We start from the raw sequence: 22,001 nt of genomic DNA on the forward strand, positions 1-22,001 counted from the left end.
CTTGTGATAAGCAAGATCTTTCGATCATGTCGGTCTTGGGAACTGCACTGATAGTTATTGCAGCTCTTCACAAGATTTATCGTGTGAGATTCTCCTTCTTGGCAGAATTCCTACTAAAGCCACTAGTTGAGCTCCATGCAAGTACCAAGGTGTTAATAATTATTATTATTATTATTATTATTATTAATGAATGGTTTAACCACACCACTGAGTTAACACTGTAACTTTGATAGGGCAAGCCCAATTGATCTGCTCTTAATGAATGTATTAGATCTTATTTAATATATTGTAACTCCTTAAAACTTTATCATTGTAATTGAATAAATGGAAAATGTTGAAGTCCCTCATGGCCTGTGCAGAACAAATCAGGCATTAGCTTCCTGCTGGCATCATATATCTTCCTCTCAATTTTGTTCCACTTTTTTCCTGACCGAATGTCACACTTTGAGGGTTTTTTAACGTTTCTTACCTTTCCCAGATAAAGCACATAAGTTTTACTTTTTATTACATCAAAGAAAGTCATGAATTTGATGAATGGCTTCCTGTTAATGCCAAGGTATATAGCCTTGTTACTTCTGCCAATGCTAATATAAAAAGAAAGGTACACAGCAAGAAATTCTAAATACAAAATTACCTAGTGTACACAGTGGTATTTACTTCCTACATTTAATGAAGGCAGCTCATCATTCATGCAATAATAACAGAGCCATTGTACTGGATATTTATTTGAAATAATTAGTTGTTGTACTGTCCATTACTTTCCATGACTTAGGTTATGTAAAAATAAAGGAGTGGTGTTAGGCAAGTTTCAAGAAAGCCATAATTTTAAAACTAAAGCACAGTAAACAATAGATTATTCATTTCCTTACCAAATTTCTAAGGCATGAGAAATGTCACAGTATTTTATGCGTCAGTGGGTATTTCTGCAATGTTGAGATTTTAGAATATTGTGGGTAAATTTCTTATTTCTTTAAATCTGAAGTGCATTAGCCTTTTATTGTTCAGAATTTGTAGAACAAACTAGGTATTTTCATTATTCTTTTGGACTTCATACACCCAGTATTCATGTTGTTTTAAACTTGTACTGTACTTTAACTATTTTAATTCAAAATAACTTAGATGCTGGAATTTGTAGAATTCTGTAAACTTGAATTCTAAGCTAATGTCTCAGAATTTTAAATTTCATTGATTACAATATGATTCTCAAATCATGCAGGTACAATGTTGCCATCACAAAAGTTCTTGGCAAGTATATGGAAGCTATTGTGGTTGACACTGAAAAAACAGCTCGTCAGTGTGTTCAGTATCTCAAAGATCAGATGTTGGATCCTGAAACCTTCCTCCCTCTTGATTACATCCAAGCAAAGCCTCTTAAGGAACGTCTCAGAAATATCAAAGACCCAAGGAATGTCAAACTTCTCTATGATGTTCTTCAGTACGATCCCCCAGAGATCAAAAGGGCTGTGTTATTTGCCACAAACAATGCCCTGGTTTGTGAAACTCCTGAGGATGCATCAAAAGTGGCTTACGAAATGGAAGATGGACATCGATATGATGCGGTTGCACTTGATGGTACATTTTTCTCCAAGTCTGGTATTATTTCTGGTGGTAGTTTGGATTTGGCAAGGAAAGCCAAGAGATGGGATGAAAAACACCTTTCAAACTTGAAGTCATCAAAAGAAAAGCTAACAGAAGAATTGCGAGAAGCCATGAAGAAATCAAGAAAAGAATCTGAGCTGAACACTGTAGAGTCTCAGATTCGTGGTATAGAGACCCGATTGAAATACTCTAAAGCTGATAAAGACACAACTGAGAAACAGATTGCACAGTTGCAGAAAGAAATTGATAAATTAAAAGATGAATTAGGCACATTCGAGCCACAGCTTCATGAAATAGAGAAAACAATGAAGGAGCGTGAAGCGACAATGAGTGATGTGAAGGAGAAAATGAACACAGTGGAGGATGTTGTGTTTGCGGATTTCTGCAAGTCTATAGGCGTCACTAACATTCGTCAATATGAAGAGAGAGAGTTGCAAGCCCAGACAGAAAGGGCAAACAAGCGCTTGGAATTTGAAAAACAGAAGAATAGGATATTGAATCAGCTGGAATTTGAAAAATCTCGTGACACGCAAAGTAATGTAGCAAGATGGGAAAGAGCTGTGCAAGATGATGAAGATGCCTTAGAACAAGCAAAGCAAGCTGAACAGAAACAGGTACGAAAATGCATTTAGATTTGTGGTCGTTTAATATTTGTGAATTTGGAGTTTTAAATTAGCTAATATTCTAATTCATATAGAATTACATTATTTATTCTCTGTTTTTTGTAGCTTGTTTTCTGGTTGATGTACAGGCTCACAACCCCTTATCCAAAACCCTTTGGGCCAGCTGTGTTTCAGTTTTAGTTTATTTTTGCAGCAGAGGAGGAATTTTTGGACACCCTTGCACCATAATACACTAGGACATATTTCAACAAAATATCGTATATTCTCATGTGTCTTATGATTTTGTATGTTACGTAACCCTTAAAACTTTGTTTCCAAAACATGATTTTGTCACAAATCTTGTATATCATGGGAGTTGCATTGTTGGTAGATTACATTTGGCTATACTTAATGTGCAAGTTTTATTTTTGGTCGAGTGCACTAGGCTAGGCTTACTATCCCTGTCTCAGTTTTCATAGATTCCATTGATAATATATATTACTGTACATTTACATTAGCTTTTGACTAAATAATAGCCTTAGAAGCAAAAGTCGTACATTCAACCAGGCATACCAAAATTGTGGCTTGTTTGGTGATTCATTACTATTTCTTGTAATTAACAACCAAGTACTGTTTCATTCAAAACACTTGCATAAACAACAGCAAGTACTGTACTGACTTAAATAACTGAATTGAGAAATAGCTGTTTTCAGATGTCAGTTACCATAACTATCTCATGTCTAAGAGTTGCGTCACAGTTTTCGACTTGTTAAAAACTTGCTAATTTTCAGTGAGGACTTCTATAATTAAAAATAAAATAAGGTGTTATTCATCCTTCACACAAATAAGAGGGTCTTTAAAAAGTAAACCAGTAAATTTAAGCTGCAGGCTGCGAAATGTTCTGGAATAGACAAAAGCTATGCCCAAACCTGGCAGAATCACAACTTTACTTATTTTAAATTTACTGTATTTATTAATAAATTCAAGTTGCTCTTTTAAGCCTTCTGAAATTAAAAAAAAATATGTCAAACTTTTTTTTTTTAAGCAACTAATGGCAGTGGTGATGTTTATAAATCAGCTGATGAATTATGAGAATTAAAAATTACCAGAATGCAAATGGTGCATGGTTGCAATATTCATGTATTGTAATACAACAGTACGATATTACATGCTATATAATTGAATACAGTAACAAAAAAGTTTTATTGAAATTATCACTATTTGAAATATAACAGGACTATTTGACTTTCGTGAATGGATGCTTCCCTCCACAAAAGATGTCTGTTTTTCAAGCTCTTTGGTTTTAGATAAGGGGTCATAAACCTGTAAGTGAAATTACATTTATTTTGGAACAGATGGGAGAAATAGACAAGTCCATGAGAGATTTAGATAAGAAGAGGTCAGAAAAGCTGGCAAAGAAGTCAGAATGTGACGAAATGGATGATGAAATTGGTAAAGCGCGTAGAGAGGTGGGAGCAATTGCCAAAGATATTCAGACAGTCCAAAAGCAGATGAATGCGCTCGAGAACAAGATGGAACAGAAAAAAGGAGAAAGGTAACAACTGATATTTTGTTTTAGTGTTTCCGTTATTAATAACATGAGGTCTGCAAGTTGTTTCTGTTATTTAGAAATGATTTTTTGAACAAACTTTGCTGAATATGGTTATGGAAAAGTTTACATGAGTATTCATCCTCACTTGTCACTCAAGTGTTTCTTGCCTAGTATTATTTTAAACTTAAGTTTACATTTGTCCTCAGGTATATTTTGCTATTTGAGTTTCATTCATGTATATAATAACCTAGATGTTTTGTCTGTCATATTTGTGTTGAAAAGTTTTTTAGAGAACATGTTTTGCTTCTGTTATTACTTTTGTTTTTTCAAAATAGTTACAAATTTTGTAAAGTGTCACATTAACTATAGAAACGTTTGATATTTGTTATAATCGTGCTGTTTTCACTCTTCCTTTTACATTGTTTTTAAAGGATATGTATATTTTCAGCACAGAAATATCATTTACATCCTAGATGCAATAAATACATGAGTAAAGTCCCAAGGGGACAAAATCCATAAGCATGAAAAATTTATTTTCATTTTTAAGTACTGGGAAGAATTTAAGCTCACATTTTCCATCAGTAAAGTCCAACGAAAGAAAACCATGAAGCAAGTGATAAAAATCATCTGAAATATTAAAAAAATACTGAATAGCCTCAGAGAACCTCACAAATTAGCATAGTATAATGTAACCATGCCACTGCATTACAGCTGTGGGCTATATGTATGATCAGTTACAGAACCTCACCATCATATCTTTTATTTGATTCTGTAATCCTAAGTTAGTAGAAGTGGCAAAATGCTTTTGCCTTATGGCCTTTAAAGAAAATTATTTTTAGTGTGTTATTTTTTTATATGGTTGTGTTTGATATAATGAGAATTAGCAAGACTTACTATGCTTTTTGGTAACAAAATATTCCAGTTGTTTGAAAGTCTGATGACTTATTCCGTTACATTTCAGGCACTCTATACTAAAGCAGTGCAAAATGGATGACATTCTGGTTCCTATGACTAGAGGTAATATGGAGGATATTGAAAATGAGGGCAGAGAGCCTGGAGAGTCTACTCTTGAATACTCCTCAGGAATGAATACCCAGGTAAGGAATTGAGCTTTTGTATGTAACTTCTATTCTAAGGTAATCCCTTGTTATATGCCACATTGTAAAACTAAAGTTTTAGTTACAAGTACTATATCTCAGCTTACTAGAATTCATTATTGTCAGCTGTATAATTAGGATGTAGGCTATTTTTAAAGCAGTGAATCATTGTAGATAAATCTCTTAAGTTGGATGATTAGTGTCAAATTACCGTTAACTCAGGCTTGAATTTATATGGAATTATTGTTGACTGTGGGGTCTCTTGAATGCCTAATTGTTATTATGGGAAGGTCTGACTTTCAAGGTATCTGATAAGATAAGGAATCTGCTTTTGGTTTTGAAGTTGTTAATAAGTCAGAAAAGGCAGTTTAATCTGCAACTGAGTTGAAATTTATGCTGTTGTCTAATTATATTTCAGGAGATTTTAGGACTTGAAACAAATGAGTGTCTGGTTCAAGGTATTGCGAGGATCCATGTATTATTGTTATTATATATTATAATTCAGAAACCCTCTTATACTTTAAAGGTCATGTATGAGAAAGAAGCTCGAATTGTGATGGATTATTCTTCCCTGTCTGAGAGCCAGAAAGAATTAGACGATTCAGATGATGTTACCAAGGCTGAGAAGAGAATGCAGAAACACATCAATGAATTGATGAATACCATTCAACGAATACAGGTTAGGACATTCTAAGTTAAATAACTATATATATATATCTTTAAAAGAGTAGTAACTAAAATTACTACAGGGTGCAAATTATGGGGATCATGTTGAATCCTGACAAAACTCAAATTATGATTGCTAGTAAATCTAGGGGTTTTGTTTACTGCAAACTTACTTTTGATAAACATATTAATTGTCTCTCTTTTTCAGTTGCACAAGCACAAAAACAGTATGTGTATAATTTTAAAGTCTTGCAAGATTTTTGATGACATGTCTTTCCTTAGGAAATATTTTTTATTTCATATTGTTATGCTTTGAATATTGTTCCTCAGTTTGATCGTCATCAGTTGACTTGCATCTTAAACCTGGAATATAGTAATATGGAACTCAGTCTTGTTGAAGACTTCCTTGAATATCAACAAAAAACAATCTTAGAATACAAAGTAACTCAGTATAACTTACCAAATATTCATTTAGCCATAACTTTATTGGCATGGCAGAGAATGAATTTCATCGTTATAACTGGTTAACCTGGTCGAGTTGGTAGGCTGTCCATTTTCTACCTTGTAACTTGCAGTTCCTTGTGGTGGCCAAGTTGGTTTTGTCCAGGTTTAAATTCATCGATGCAGCTTTGAATATAGAAGACCTGAAGGTGCAAGTTAAGCAGTCTTACACAGATGGATCCAAAACTGTCTCTGGTATCAGATTTGCTACAGTATTTGTTGATAAAACAAGCCAGGTTTTCACTTCAGATATCTCTTTATACTTGAATAGTCCGCCAAATTGTAAGCAGTTAAGATTATTTAAAACATGCTACAGTACTACAGAAATTGGTAATTTTCAGGCCTTTCAAAATTTTCCAAATATGACTCAAGGGTTATTAAGTTTTCATTCCACAAATTATATGAAGCTGATTTTAAATCTTGAAATATGTTGGATCCTGCTCATGTAGGCATTTAAAGGACATTAGGATGCTGATAAACAGTCAAAGTTGCAATAACCAGATGAAATTTACATGTTTCTATCTGTGATTTACTATTAAAGCCATCATCTTATTAAATGGAAGTCATTGTGGAGTAGTAACAAATTAAAACAAAGTAAACCTACTGTTCATTTGAGGGGTTCTTCATTTCAAAAAGAATGCAACATTGCAGTAATGTTATCCTGTCTTTGAAATAGTCACACTTATATGACTTGTGGGTATTTAATTAATAACCCTCATGACATAATCCCTGAATACATTAAATGCAGAACATCTTGTACAGTGATTCTTTAGCTTTCAGTCAACAATGTACGTCAGATATTGGAAACAGCTCCGGAAGGAAATTTGTTAGAATCTTTGGCAATTGCTGTTTATTCAATTTTTTAATTTTTCAGTAGTAAAATATTGAGTAAGATCTAATATAGATGATCAAGAACAAACCCTTTGGGACTGCCTTACGAGGGTTGACAATGTTAACTCAGAGGTCTGGTTAAACAATCTATGGATAATTGAACATGCATATTTGGCCAGTCAAATGATACTAAAGTGAAGAGTTTCCTGTACAATCAAAATTGTTCGTGAAATAGACACTGTTTGGATCAGTTACTGGAAAAGGTATGATAACCTTGCTTTGAAATCAAATTGTTTCAAAGCAAGGTTATCATACCTTTATTTTTGCATACAGTAGATTACTTTTTACTTTACTATATTTCCTTGGTACTTGGCTGCTTTCTCTATTGGAGCCCTTGTACAGTAAACCCGCCCGTATTCGCAGGGGATGTGTACTACACCCCCCTGTGAATAGCTAAAATCCACGAATACTTAGAACCCTTGTAAAAACACTTAGAACTGCCCATTTTAATAGTTCAAACACAAAAAAACTAAAAATGCTTATATAGGTATTATCCTACTTACGATGGAGTTAGGTTCCAAAAAACCCATTGTTTGTTGGAAAAAACATATCTTGAATGTAGCCCAGCCTACACTAGGGTATTCAGTACCATGTATACATATATGGTAGCCTAGCCTACACTATAAAGTGTACTCTATATATAATCGTTATAGTAATTATTAATATCAGCTAATTCTGGAGGTTCATGCAGAGTGACTTATGATAATTCAATACAAAGAGAAATTGAATAACAAACAAGAATTAGCGTAGCCTACACTATGGGTATATCATATACATATACGGTAGCCTAGTCTACATTATACTGTACTCTGTATTCACATATCGAATTATATAAACATCAACATAACGAATATGCATCTTTTCCATGGATCTTTTAAATTTTATGCTTTAATTCACTGTATCCAATAATATTGTATATAAATAAGTAGGCTAACAAGATCGTCTAGCATCTTTCAGTTGCCAGCGTTTTCTAAATCCACTTTTGTCAATTTGTTGCTTTGTTATATATATATATAGAATTATACATACAAACGTATGTATATATATATATATATATATATACACACACACACACACACATATGTATATATATATACATACATACATATATACATATACAGTATATATATGTATATATATACATACATATATATATATATATATATATATATATATATATATATATATATATATATATATATATATATATATGTATGTGTGTGTGTGTGTGTGTGTGTGTAATATACATATACAGTATATATATGTATATTTATATATATATATATATATATATATATATATATATATATATATATATATATATATATATATATATATATATATATATATATATATATATATATACTAATTATTGAATGCATACATGCTTACTCCACTATTTAATACACTGTGCTGCTGGTAGTATTTCCTTCAGTATTTGGTATGTATGAGCCTGATTTTATGACTTGTCTTACTTTGAGGTCAGTTTTCCTGTTAAGGAGCTGGAGTTTATTTATGTAATAAAATTCTAAAGAATTTCCTCAAAGATTGTTGGTTTGGCAGTAGAATTTGAGATTAGTAATGTTGAGTGGATTGACATCCTGAAAGTGGGAGGGTTTCAGTCCCTCCCCATCTTCTTTTATTTTAAATGTCTTTGAGATAATTTTTCTCAAGGTATAATATGTCATATCGGACAGTGAAGATAGTGCTGTTGCCACCTTGCAGGTGATGATATGCTTGCAAGGCTATAGAAGATCAACAGCTAAAGGTCTCCATTGGCAACTGTATTAAAAAGTTTGAATATTATATGTAAATGCATGTAGTTAGTAGTATAAGGCTAAGATAAAAAAAAGCTCTTGAGCCTAGTACAGTTATGTATTTTGTGTCTGTATGAAGTCGTTTATTTTTTATCAGTCAATGGTTATGGAGTTTAGACATCATTTCTAGGCATTGATTGTTAATTCATTTGCATTTCATAACTTTTTTTTTAAATGTGGAAGTTATTTTGTTCACTAACGTTATTTTAATGCTTTCAGGCACCCAATATGAAGGCTATGCAAAAACTTGATCTTGCAAGAGAAAAATTGCAGGAGACCAACTCTGAGTTTGACAGTGCTAGGAAGAGAGCAAGAAAAGCAAAGCAAGCCTTTGAAAGGTGCAAAAAAGAGCGTTATGATAGATTTATGGCTTTCTTTGAGCATGTCTCCAATGAGATAGATGGAATTTATAAGGTAAGATAATTGACTTCATATTGTTATTTTTCGTGGAGAATGTAGCAGTATTAGTGTTTTTGGGATATCTGCCTATTGTAATATCTTGACATTGTGTGTAGGATGTTATTTTCAAGTTTTGTTACAAACCCATTAATCAAAATACCCTTAAACTTAACAGAATGTAATTTACTGATTCTTGCAAATACTACTAATTTTCATTCCTTTGTGCTGTTGCCTGCTCCAGGACTTACAAGCAATTTTACTATGTTTAGTGATGCGTCATTAACTAGATTTTGTTTTCATTGATGTCACTTTTAATTTTAGTTTTGTGTTTGATGTAATGTTTAGTGAGTTTTCTGTGAGTTAATTTTTGTTACTGTGAATAGCTTACTGCTCTTCTGTTTGACTTTTGTAGCTTTTCCGTAATGATGTAACTTCTTGTTCTTGTAGTTTTTCCTTACTCAAGAATTTAACTTCTTGTTCTTGTTTATTTATGATTCCAGTTGTGTACTCCTTACCACACCTTTGTTTTTTGGTCTGTTAAAATGTAACTTTTTCCTCTAAGCCTTGTCCTTATTTGGGTCCAAATGCATAGTAATGTTTACTTAGGTGATTAATTTCTATTTTCTTATTTCACAGTAACAGTTACTGTTGGTTCTTGACTTTTGCTCAACCTATTTTGGGATTTTGTGTATAATGGAACCTCAGATTTTGTACACAATCCGTATTAGAAAGTCTGACAAAGTCTGAAACATACGAACTCCGAAACAACAAGTCCCATAAGGAATACTGTAATGCAAATCCAATTGATGCGTTCCAGACACCCAAAAATATGTAAAAAAAAAAAAAAAAAAAAAAAAAAAAAAAAAAGTTTATGCAGAATAAATGTAGTTTTACATACAGAAAACAGTGAGAAATAAATATAAATGGCTAATGAAATGGATAAATGAACATTTAACATCACTCTTAACTTATGGAAGACAGAGAGGAGGGGAGAGGGAGTAGGAGAGATTATTGTTTGGAAGGGGAATCCCCCTCCAGAAAGACTTCAGGTACAGTGCTCCCCCACTTTTTCGCAGGGATGGGTTCCAGAACCCACTGCGGAAATGCAAAATCCCCTCTAAAAATGCTTATAACTGCCAAATACCCTGTACCCCTTAAACTAAAATGCTTATAGCTGTCTATTTTAAAAGTTCACTGCCTAATTTAATAGTTCAAACAAAAGTATACCTTAAATTATCATACTAAATATTGTAATATCAATTCAAAGAAAAATACACCCCAAACCATCATCCCAAAACACCCTAAGTCATCCTAGATTAGTAGTACCCTTTTAAAACTGTTACTCTTATGTATATACACCCCCTAAAATGCTTATAACAATGATTTACTAATTTTAAAATATTAATATTAATAATGTAAACAGCAAAATATCCTTAAAATGTTTAATACAAACTAAATAAATCTTTAATACAAATTAAATAAATCTGTCTTACAGAGCGTTTGACAACTAATAGTATTGAAGTTGTCCCATTTTCTTTATATATTGGTAAAAACAAAATTATCACTAATTTGCATTTTTCGTACAGCAACACTGTTTATTCACTAATTACTGTATTTTTTCATATTGTGTTCATGACTAAATACAGATTTTTATGATAAAAATAATTTACAGTGTACGTAACACTGTAGTAATGTTATCTACAAAATCCGTGAGTTAGTTAACACTTTCCTATCCAATTGACGTAATATTACGCAATATCACCCTACCCCCGTCTTTTCTGACTGACGTAATTTTACGTAAAATTTACCGACATTTTTCGTACGTGTGGTAGGGGTAAATTTTTTTTATTTTCGGACAGTTGGTGGTTTCCATAAGCTAAAGCATCAATACGCCAGCCAAGCAGTTCCTATGCTGCGCATGCGCAAATCCCAGGCATAGAAAATTTCTCACAATGAAATCAGCTGATCCTACCCACGCTTCTCTCTCGTATCTTACATTTTTTTTTATAAGATGTAGGATTACATTATTGGAAACACTGTTTCGTACCCTCTTTTTCTATAAATTTTTTAGTTCCTGTACTGTGCATGCGCAAATCCCTGGCGTAGTAAAATTCTCACAATGACATCAGCTGATCCCACCCACGCAGGCCTGGCAGGCCACACTTCTGTCAGAGACCATGCGTGCGAGGTTGGGTAAACACGTGTGGTTGTTGACATACAGTGACGTCAATAGAGAACAGTTTCCAACATGCTTTCGCAAAGTTTTTACGGTAAAACTAGCGGAAAACGTGTTAGTGCGTCACATAAGAGATGTCTTGATTTTAGGCAGGGCTCTGAATCTCATTTTTCATTATTATATATATTGATATTTAGAGAATTTTGTTAGCTTTCTCATAAAAAATAATTCATTCGCCTAACTGTTATAGCTTTTGAGCTACGAACAATAATGTTGACAACGGTAACATTTTTTTTCGTTTCGATCAGCTTATAACGTCAAAATGAAACTGTTGCCGTTACCAAAGCCATTTTTCTTGACTCTCACTTTATTCCTCAACCTTTCCTCTACATTTTTGTATATTTACAAAGTAATTTCTATGAAAAATGTCCTAGCTAGGGCTCTTCAAAAAAAATTTTTTAGCAATAATTCTCACCGTATGCCAGGCAGCGTGCTCCGTTTCTTACCCTATTTTCTATCAATTTTTCACCAACTGGACTTATTCATTTTTCATTCTTTTATATGTCGATATTTAGAGAATTTTGTTGGCTTTCTCATAAAAAATAATTAATTCGCCTAACTGTTATAGTTTTTGAGCTACGAACAATAATGTTGACAACGGTAACTTTTTTTTTTTGTTGACCAACTTATAACGTCAAAATGATACTGTTGCCATTACCAAAGTCATTTTTCTTAACTCTCCCTTTATTCTTCAACTTTTACTCTACATTTTCGTATATTTACAAAGTAATTTCTATAAAAAATAACCGAGATAGGGCTCTTCAAAAGATTTTTTGTAGCGATAATTCTCACCATACGCTGGGCAGAGCGCTCTGTTTCTTACCCTCTTTCTATCAATTTTTCACCAACTGGACCTATTCGTTTTTCATTGTTTTATATGTCAATATTTAGAGAATTGTGTTGGCTTTTTTATAAAAAAATAATTCATTCGCTAACTGGTATAGCTTTTTGAGCTACGAACGATAATGTTGACAACGGTAACATTTTTTCGTTTCGATCAACTTATAACGTCAAAATGAAACTGTTGCCGTTACCAAAGCCATTTTTCTTGTCTTTCCCTTTATTCTTCAACTTTTCCTCTACATTTTCGTATATTTACAAAGTAATTCCTATGATAAATAACCGAGATAGGGCTCTTCAAAAAAACTTTTTTCTAGCGATAATTCTCACAAGAGGCTGGGCAGAGCGCTCTGTTTCTCACCTAGGGAATTTTGTTGGCTTTCTCATAAAAAATAATTAATTCGCCTGACTTTGATAGTTTTTGGGTTACAAACGAAAATATAAAAATAAAGAATTTTTTTTTTTTTCATTAAATAACTCACATTTTTTTGTATTTAGAGGGCTGGGACTCTTATTCTGACTATTCCACCATAAAATATAAACATTTAGAAAAAAAGGACAGCAAAATAAACTTTGTTGGCATAAAATTTCCATTTTGCTGAATTTTTTAAATAATTATTTTTTCGCACTATCGAGCGCTCCCAGACACATTGGGACTCATGTACCCTCAGTGATGTGATAACTATACAGATAGGAAAGGGTTAAAATTCCCCAGCGGAAAGTGAATAATGTATTCCACAAAAATCCGCAACAAAATTAAGCGTGAAAAAGTGAAGTGCGAAAAAGCAGGGCAGCACTGTATCATGGACCTATCTGGGGTTACTCCTCCTCTTTGTTTTTTACTGGCACTACTCTGTGGGGTTACTTCCCCTCTTTGTTTTTTATTGGCACTAAGACCAGCTTGAGAGTCACTGGACCCCTGACACACAACAAAACTGTCCAGAGACATTTGTTTCTGGCATCTCTAAGATTTGCCTAAAATGGAACAAGGCATTGTCATTAAACATATTGGAGACAAGGATTACATGTTTATTAGGGTGGTAATTCTCCACAAAATTTTTTTCATCACTCGACTTTGCAAACATGTCCTTAATCAGTGGTTAGCTCTTTCCTGTGGGCATCCACTAACTCTTCCACATCCTCGCCACGCACATCCAAGCCCATGGACTTCCTTAAAAACAATAGATTCTACAACAGGCGTAGGGTTGTCAGGGTCAGCCACAAATCCTTCAGAATCCTTCTCAAGGTAATATTCTGGCCACAGTTTTCTCCAAGCAGACTTCATTGTCCTGGAAGTCACTCCCTGCCAAGCTTTATCTATAAGGCTTATGCAATTGAAGATATTGAAGTGATTTTTCTAGAACTCTCTTAGGGTCAAGTCAGTACCTGAGGTCACTTCAAAGCACCTTTGAAACAGTGCTTTGGTGTAGTTTCTTGAAGTTTGAAATGATCTGTTGGTCCATGGGCTGGATGAGAAGAGTGGTATTAGGGGGCAAGAACTTCACTGTGATGAATTTAAACTCTTCTAACAGTTGGTGTTTCAAGACTGGAGGATGAGCGGGAACATTCTCCATTACCTGGAGGCACTTGAGTGGCAAGTATTTTCCAAGAGGTATTCTTCACCATAGGGCTAAACACTTCATTGACCCACTCAGTGAAAATCTGCCTTGTGATCCATGCCTTTTTGTTAGCCTTCTACATCACAGCCAGTTTATTCTTGATGACAGTTTTTTTTTGAACAATCAGGGAGTTTCAGAGTGATACACCAGTAAGGGGGCTTCACTTTGAAATCCCCACTGGCATTCCCACAGAACAAGAGAGTTAGCCAATCCTTCATAGGCTTGTGTCCTGGCAGTGCACTTTCTGCCTGTGTGATGTAGGTCCTCTTTGGCATTTTTTTTTTTCCAAAAGAGGCCTGCTTTGTCATAATTGGAGACTCGTTGGGGGAGGAATTCTTCAGCCTCTACATATTCCATGAATTCCTCAATGAATTCTTCAGTGGCATGTTTGTCGGAACTCACAGCCTCCCCATGCCTTAGGACACTATGTATACCCATTTGCTTTTTGAATTTTTCAAACCAGCTTCTGCTGGCCTTAAATTCACTAACAGCAGGGATTTCTTAGTGAGATCGGCATGCAACATCCTTGCCTTTTCGCAAGTTATTGCCTACGACACACTATCTCCCACTAACTGTTTTTTGTTGATCCACACGAACAAAAACTCAACATCTTTGACCAGTTGCGATCTCTGTTTTGTTAATGAAGTTACCTCTTTCGCAATATCAGCTTCTTTGATTTCTTTTTTCATTGCTAGGATGGAACTAATTGTTGATACAGACTTGCCATAAATCCTAGCGAGATCAGCCACACGTACATCACTTTCGTACTTTGCTATAATTTCTTTCTTAAATTCTATCGTATTTCTCATGTTTTTTACTGAAGAGCTGGCACTCAGAACTTTCTTTGGCCCCATAATGGCTTCCTTAGCAGTTGCACTTAATGAAAAAAGCACAAAAACACAACGAAGACATTGGGTGATGTGGAATAACACGTGAGATGATGCTCATTCAGCAAGAAACAAAGGCAGAGTGGGTCATGAGAGCATGCAGGATGCTTTGTTTGGGCACTTCTTACGCGGCCTGGTCACATGGTGAGCCCCAGAAGGAGCATTTCCAGGTATGATCTCTGAGTGGACGTATGAAACCAAAGTCAAAATTTAGATGAAAAATGTTGACGAAGTCTGAAACGTACAAAATCCAGGGCATATGAAATCCGAAGTTTGACTGTATGTTAATTATTGTGTATTTTTGGCATTTCATTCCTCTCGTCATAATGCCTCTGTAATTGCGCTGGCATGGATGCTAAGTCCATCAGTACATTTGTGTCATCCGTGGAGGAGGACCTCCATTTGCAGTTCCCTTCTTGTAGCAGCTAAGTATGTTCTCTCTCTTCTGCAGTTATATGTGTAACTTACAAGGATTGACCCAAAGATCAGTGGTATTATTTTAGGCAAAATCTGTCTGCAGACAATGTCCTTCCTCCTCTTTTGGCAAGTCATGGGGTTCTGCTTGTTGCTTTGGAACAGAAAAGTACAAATTATATGTCTTTGGATGAGGCATTTTCTTACATGCCCTTCTTATGTTCTTAGATGTTATTGGCCTTGTAGACTACCAGCCTTATGTGTGATCGCTGTTTACCTTCTAGGTGAGTTTTCTACCCTGTTGATATCTCCCTCACCCAAGGTCCTTCCAACTACCCCTGGTAGATATCTGCTAGATTTTTTGTCTGATGTTGCCTCAGCCTTCATGTTACCCAAACATCTGCTCTCCCCTCCACTTACTCAAGGTAGTTCTACTGCCTCTGATTTCAGGCCTGTGTAAGAGGGTTTATTTGCAAGGTTACTGTTCAAGAGCTGATCTTCAGGGACAATTCCTTGTCTTTGATTCATCGGATATTCCAAATGGCTTCAGTAGGGAAACTGGAACCAGTTTAAGGATGAGGCTGATCATATTCTTTCTAAAGAATCAAGGGAATAAGAAATCAATCAGTTTTCATGCACTTCTGGTCTCCAGGTATTTAGAAGACCCTTGTGATGGTGGAGTCATTGATTTTGTAATTTATAAGGTGCCTTTCTTCAGTTGAAGAATTCAGACCTCATGGTATTCAGGTGTGTCAACTGAAGGTTGATGTGTGGTTGCAGCCACCAGGCACGTCAGGGGTTTGGTCTGTGGAGGAATGGGAGCTACACATGAATCAACTGGTAATGCTTACAGTGTAGAAGATCCTTTTAATATTGGAAGAGCTAGTGCAGGGTAAGAACTGGCTTACCTAAGCAGTTAAGAGGCACAAACTCAGAGTTTTGTTCCCGATCAAGTTGCATTTTAACCTGGGTAGAAGGAAGAAACATTTTTCATTCCTCAGTTGTTCCAGGAAATAAACTTTGTGACCAATCAGCTAAACAGGGAGGATCAACTGCTGTCTTTGAAATGAACTTGGCATCCACAAGTCTGCAAAGGTCAATGGGAGTCAGCCCTTTTAGATCTCTTTGCCATAAGATTCTACTTTTGTGTGCATATTTAGGAGCCAAAGCTTGGGCAGTAGACGCATGCTGTTTAACGGGTTTTACCTGGACCTTTATACTTTATCCCCTTTAGCTGTGGTCCAAAGGGTGATGATAAATTTTGGCTAACAGCAAGTTCACACTTGACCGTGGTGACTTCATGGTTGCCATGTAGGGAACGGTTCCAAATTTTCTGTCTCGTCTGATAGACCACCCTAGACCCATCCCATTGAGGAGGTATCTTCTCATGCACACTGGATGCATGAGGTTTCACAATAACCTTCCCATGCTTCAGCTGACTATGTGGAGACTCCTGATTGTCTCTTGCAAACAAGAGGTTTTCCTGAGGAGTGCGGAAGGTCCTTCGTTAATTCCAGAAGGCAATCTACTAATGTGCTGTACGAGAGACTGTGGTCGGTCTTCAGAGCTTGGTGCTTTCCCAGGAGGATTTCCTGCCTCCATACCTCTATAATAACCTAATGAAATTCTTTACTCATTTATACTGCACTAAAGGTTTGTCTGCCCTTGCTGTTAATGGGTATTGCTTTGCAGTTGCATCCTATTAAGACATTCTGGTTGGGATCTTTATGCTAACCTGGACATTAAAGAAGCCTTCAGCTTCTTTCTTAATCTAGAGTCCTTAATCTCAAATTAAATCACTGGGCTGGGACTTAATGTAATGCTGAAGTATTTATATAAGTGTACCTCCATTTAAACCCTTAAACTTAGCCCTCCTAAAAGATTTGATGATTAAGACTTTTTGTTTTACAGTCAGGGAACTTTAGGCCTTCTCCTTCAATGTGGGCTCTACTTCCCAAAGAACAGTCTTTTCCTTTTTGCCCTTCTTCAGGGCAAAGAATGAACATTAAGTCTTGGGCACTGCCTCTTTTTTGTCCCCAATATATCTTCCTTTGTGCCAGGTGGGTAGAATCCTCCCTATGTCCAGTCACATCATGGTCTCTTAAGGGCAAAGGACTAGGGACCTCAGTGTGTTCTAAACCAGATCAAACCTATGGCAAAAAATGGCATGGCCTCTGTTTGAGAACCTAATTAGGGAAGCACACACTAATCCAGACTCCTGTCTTACCACGTCTCATGATAAGCTTTGTGAGGTGAGAGCAGTGGTAACTATCTTCAATTTCAGCCTTGAGTGTTGTCAGTGCAGCCCAGAGGAGATGTACTTCCATATTTGCTTGATATTATTTTTGAGATGTAGAGATTCAGTACAAATTAAGTAGAGCAATATTGCTCCTAGTTACTACAGAGGAACTCAGATCCTGAAAGATTCGGGTAGCTATACTCCAGCCTTTCCTATTTACTTAGTAAATTTTTGTATGAAGGTGCCTCTTTTGAGATAGGCAAGAGCCTTCATTCATTTACCTTCTTTTCTCTGCTGGCCTAGGCACAAGGCCTTTTGTCCCGCTTCTAATCAAAGTGAGTATGGTGTTCCTTGCAAGGAGCCTCTAGCATCTTTCAGAGGTCCTTGCAGCCTAATGAAGTAGTCCTCTCCTGGCAACAGTACCAGCAGCTGGATTCTAATCGTTAGGTAAGGTGTTTCTTATTTCTGGTGGAATTTTGCAGTTTGCTTAGGGGTTATAATTTTTTGTCCTTGCACCTTTTTCCCACCTTTTCTTTAATTTGTAAATCAGCTATCATAATAGAGAGGTAAGATTCGGTTAAAAAATAAAAATTTTTGTAATAAAACTTATTTTTAAAACTTACCTCTAATATGTATCACCTTCTAACTTCTCCACTCATGTGGAAGGAGAAGAAACAGAATGGTAAACAATAGACACTTGAATTGCCCAAAAGCGATGGGTCAATAGATGGTTCAAACTAAGCAGTTTTTTAGTATTTTAGTTTCACACACTATCATCCTTCTGCCTGATGCAGGAATTACAGCTATCATAATAGAGAAGTAAGTATTTAAGAAATACATGTTATAAAAATTTTATTTTTCAGTGTTTGCTAGTGGGATACTTCTATTTACCAAAAGTGTAGTTTTTTTCTTCAGTTCAAGACATAGACCAGTAGGAAGCCCTATAACATGATAAAAGAAAAATGTAGGTACAGTGTTCCTCCTCAACATGGTGCTTTCCTCCCTCTTTTCTTCATTTGCTGCTCCTGCACATTTGATCTGTGAAAATTCATAACTCCTTTTATATTTTTCACCCTTGAGTATCTCATACAATACCATCTGTTATATTTATATGGTACATGAAGTTTCATCCCCACACCATAAGGAAGAAAGTTCATATTAGAAACATGGTACAGTCCAAGATAAATGGTACATTTTTAGTTAAGAAAACAAAAGCTGTCCATCAGGCTTGCTACTGCAAGCCTTATAGGTATTGTAATTGTTACTGACAGTTTTCAGAGAGAATAAGTAACAATTGTGATTAATTTAGCAAATTTTAACGGTTCCCCAGGATTTATATTAGGGTTAATTTTGGCAGATGCTTGTTTTTTTGCTAAATTACTAAGTACTTTGTGTATTTTGAAGGCACTTGCAAAAAATCCTTCTGCTCAAGCATTCCTTGGACCTGAAAACCCAGAGGAACCCTACTTAGATGGCATCAATTACAATTGTGTTGCTCCTGGCAAGAGATTCCAGCCCATGTCTAACTTGTCTGGTGGAGAGAAGACTATTGCAGCCTTAGCCTTACTCTTTGCAATTCACAGGTCAGTGATTTTGTTTAATCTTGGTTTTGGAAAAAATTTATGGTTTCTTTTGGTTAATCCTTAATGTTATGTACATTGTCATTGGCTTATTAAATTAATAGAATTTCAAAATTATTACAACTTGAAAGTGTTTCATAATCAGTTACACTGCAGCTCCAGAAACAAGAATTTTTATGCAGCAACAACCCTTCACTTTATGACTGCCCACAGGTGTGTCATCTCCATTCCAGACACAAAAAAAAAAAAATAATAATAATAACAATAATAATAATCCTGCTCATCTGCGCATCTTGGCTTCAGAGCTGCCGTTTTAGCAGAAAATTGTCATTTCCAAATGTTTCTGCCAGGCTGTACGACCTGTTGACCTTGCTCCCCAGAACTTGACCATCTCTCTTGTTTTTTTTCTGCCATTTCAGCCATCAGTACCCTTAATTTCCCCATTTTAGAGATTTTTATAGTTAGTTTAATCTCTCTCTCTCTCTCTCTCTCTCTCTCTCTCTCTCTCTCTCTCTCTCTCTCTCTCTCTCTCTCTCTCTCTCTCTCTCTCTCTCTTGTTTTTGCCATTTCAGCCATCAGTCTTAATTTCCCATTTTTTGCCATTTCAGCCATCAGTACCCTTAATTTCCCCATTTTAGAGATTTTTTTATAGTTAGTTTAATCTGGGTCCTTTAGGCCTTAAATAATTATACTAACTAATGCTGCTAATTAGGCCTTTTTTTTCCAGCGCCTAGTTGGCATTTAAAATCTTCATGGATTGTTTAGCAGCTTATTTTTGTGTAGGGAAGTTCATAACCCTCTTTTGCTATCAGAACAGTTCTTTTGTTTTCATTTTATGTTGTATCAATTAGTTGCAGATTACAGGCTCTGTTTTGCATATTCATATAGCCTGATTTTCACTTGAAAATCTGTAAGTTCATTCATTAGTACAATCAAATCTTCCTCAACTTGTGGTATGTCAATCAAATGATCCCCATTCTTTTCCTTTGTACTGTTTATTGTTAGTTATGGTGTGTGTTCTCAGTTTTGTGTTGTAATCATTACCTTAGATCTTCATGGAACTTTGTTGGCAGAATTATGATGCAGTATTTGGGTAGGAGATACAGTTGCAATTTTATCCCTTTTAAATTGATTAGTTCGGCATTTGTTAAATAACAAATTTCATAATGGTTCAGTGTAGATTTGATGGCACTTCTCATAGACAGTGCTGTAATTTCAAGTCATTTTAACCCTTAAACGCCGACTGGACGTATCGTAAGTTGACTAAAATTGTCTGTCAGGTGACGAGTGGACATACCGTACGTCGACTACAAAAAATTTCAACCTTCGGTCAACGTTGACTCAACCGAAATGGTAAAAAACGCAATTGTAGGCTAAAACTCTTACATTCTAGTAATATTCAATTATTTACCTTCATGTTGCAACAAATTGGAAGTCTCTAGCACAATATTTCGATTTATGGTGAATTTTTGATAAAAACTTTCCTTACGTCCGCCCGGTAACTCGGCCGAAAATTTCAGAAATTCTTTCGTCATTTTGTCGTAATTTTTGCACCGTTTTATATTAGCCATTACATAAAGTTTTATATATGAAAATGTGCGCAATTTCATTTAGAATACAACCAAAAATAACCCATGGTTGTAACTTTTATCAGTTTTGAAATATTTTCATATAAATCACGATAAGTGCCAAAATTTCAACCTTCGGTCAACTTTGACTCGACCGAAATGGTCGAAAAACGCAATTGTAAGCTAAAACTCGTACATTCTAGTAATATTCAATCATGTACCTTCATTTTGCAACAAATTGGAAGTCTCTAGCACAATATTTCGATTTATGGTGAATTTTTTAAAAACTTTCCTTACGCTCATTGCGTAACTCGGCCAACATCTCATAAATTCTTTCGTCACTTTGTCGTAATGTTTGCACCGTTTTATATTAGTCGTTACATAAAGTTTTATATATGAAAATGTGCGCAATTTCATGTAGAATACAACAAAAAATAAATCATGGTTGTAGCTTTTATCAGTTTTGAAATATTTTCATATAAATCATGATAAGTGCCAAAATTTCAACCTTCGGTCAACTTTGACTCGACCGAAATGGTCGAAAAACGTAATTGTAAGCTAAAACTCTTACATTTTAGTAATATTCAATCATTTACCTTCATTTTGCAACAGATTGGAAGTCTCTAGCACAATAGTTCGATTTATGGTGAATTTTTGAAAAAAAAAACTTTTTCCTTACGTCCAAGCCGCGTAACTCGGCCGAACATCTCAGAAATTCTTTCGTCATTTTGTCGTAAAGTTTGCACCGTTTTATATTAGTCATTACATAAAGTTTTATATATGAAAATGTGCACAATTTCATGTAGAATACAACAAAAAATAAGTCATAGTTGTAGCTTTTATCAGTTTTGAAATATTTTCATATAAATCACGATAAGTACCAAAATTTCAACCTTCGGTCAACTTTGACTCGACCGAAATGGTTGAAAAACGCGATTGTAAGCTAAAACTCTTACATTCTAGTAATATTCAATCATTTACCTTCATTTTGCAACATATTGGAAGTCTAGCACAATATTTCGATTTATGGTGAATTTTTGAAAAAACTTTTTCCTTATGTCCGCACGGTAACTCAGCCGAAAATTTCAGAAATTCTTTGGTCATTTTGTCGTAATGTTTGCACCAGTTTATATTAGTCGTTACATAAAGTTTTATATATGGAAATGTGTTCAATTTCATGTAGAATACAACAGAAAATAAATCATGGTTGTAGCTTCTATCAGTTTTGAAATATTTCCATATAAATCACGATAAGTGCCAAATTTTCAACCTTCGGTCAACTTTAACTCGACCGAAATGGTTGAAAAACGCAATTGTAAGCTAGAACTCTTACATTCTAGTAATATTCAGTCATGTACCTTCATTTTGCAACAAATTGGAAGTCTCTAGCACAATATTTCGATTTATGGTGAATTTTGTTAAGAAAACTTTTTCCTTGCGTCCGCGCGGTAACTCGGCCGAACATCTCTGAAATTCTTTCGTCACTTTGTCATA

The 22,001-nt window shown here is 35.0% G+C and overlaps 1 protein-coding gene across 3 annotated transcripts in view; it reads left to right on the top strand.

Annotated features, from left to right (window-relative positions):
* The window catches only part of SMC1 (structural maintenance of chromosomes 1), a 67,346-nt gene that overhangs the window by 25,629 nt on the left and 19,716 nt on the right, over nucleotides 1-22,001 (top strand). For all 3 annotated transcript variants that reach the window (XR_010854689.1, XM_067112565.1, XM_067112564.1), the window contains exons 9-14: nucleotides 1,217-2,213; nucleotides 3,557-3,756; nucleotides 4,715-4,850; nucleotides 5,377-5,529; nucleotides 8,945-9,139; nucleotides 18,764-18,942. Coding sequence is in view for 2 of the 3 variants with exons in the window: in XM_067112565.1 (XP_066968666.1) it covers nucleotides 1,217-2,213; nucleotides 3,557-3,756; nucleotides 4,715-4,850; nucleotides 5,377-5,529; nucleotides 8,945-9,139; nucleotides 18,764-18,942 (1,860 nt within the window). In the remaining variant the exon portion in view is untranslated. The remainder of the gene's footprint in view (nucleotides 1-1,216; nucleotides 2,214-3,556; nucleotides 3,757-4,714; nucleotides 4,851-5,376; nucleotides 5,530-8,944; nucleotides 9,140-18,763; nucleotides 18,943-22,001) is intronic.

Source organism: Macrobrachium rosenbergii, chromosome 12 (genome assembly GCF_040412425.1).
Source record: "Macrobrachium rosenbergii isolate ZJJX-2024 chromosome 12, ASM4041242v1, whole genome shotgun sequence".
In the NCBI taxonomy this organism is placed as follows: domain Eukaryota; kingdom Metazoa; phylum Arthropoda; class Malacostraca; order Decapoda; family Palaemonidae; genus Macrobrachium; species Macrobrachium rosenbergii.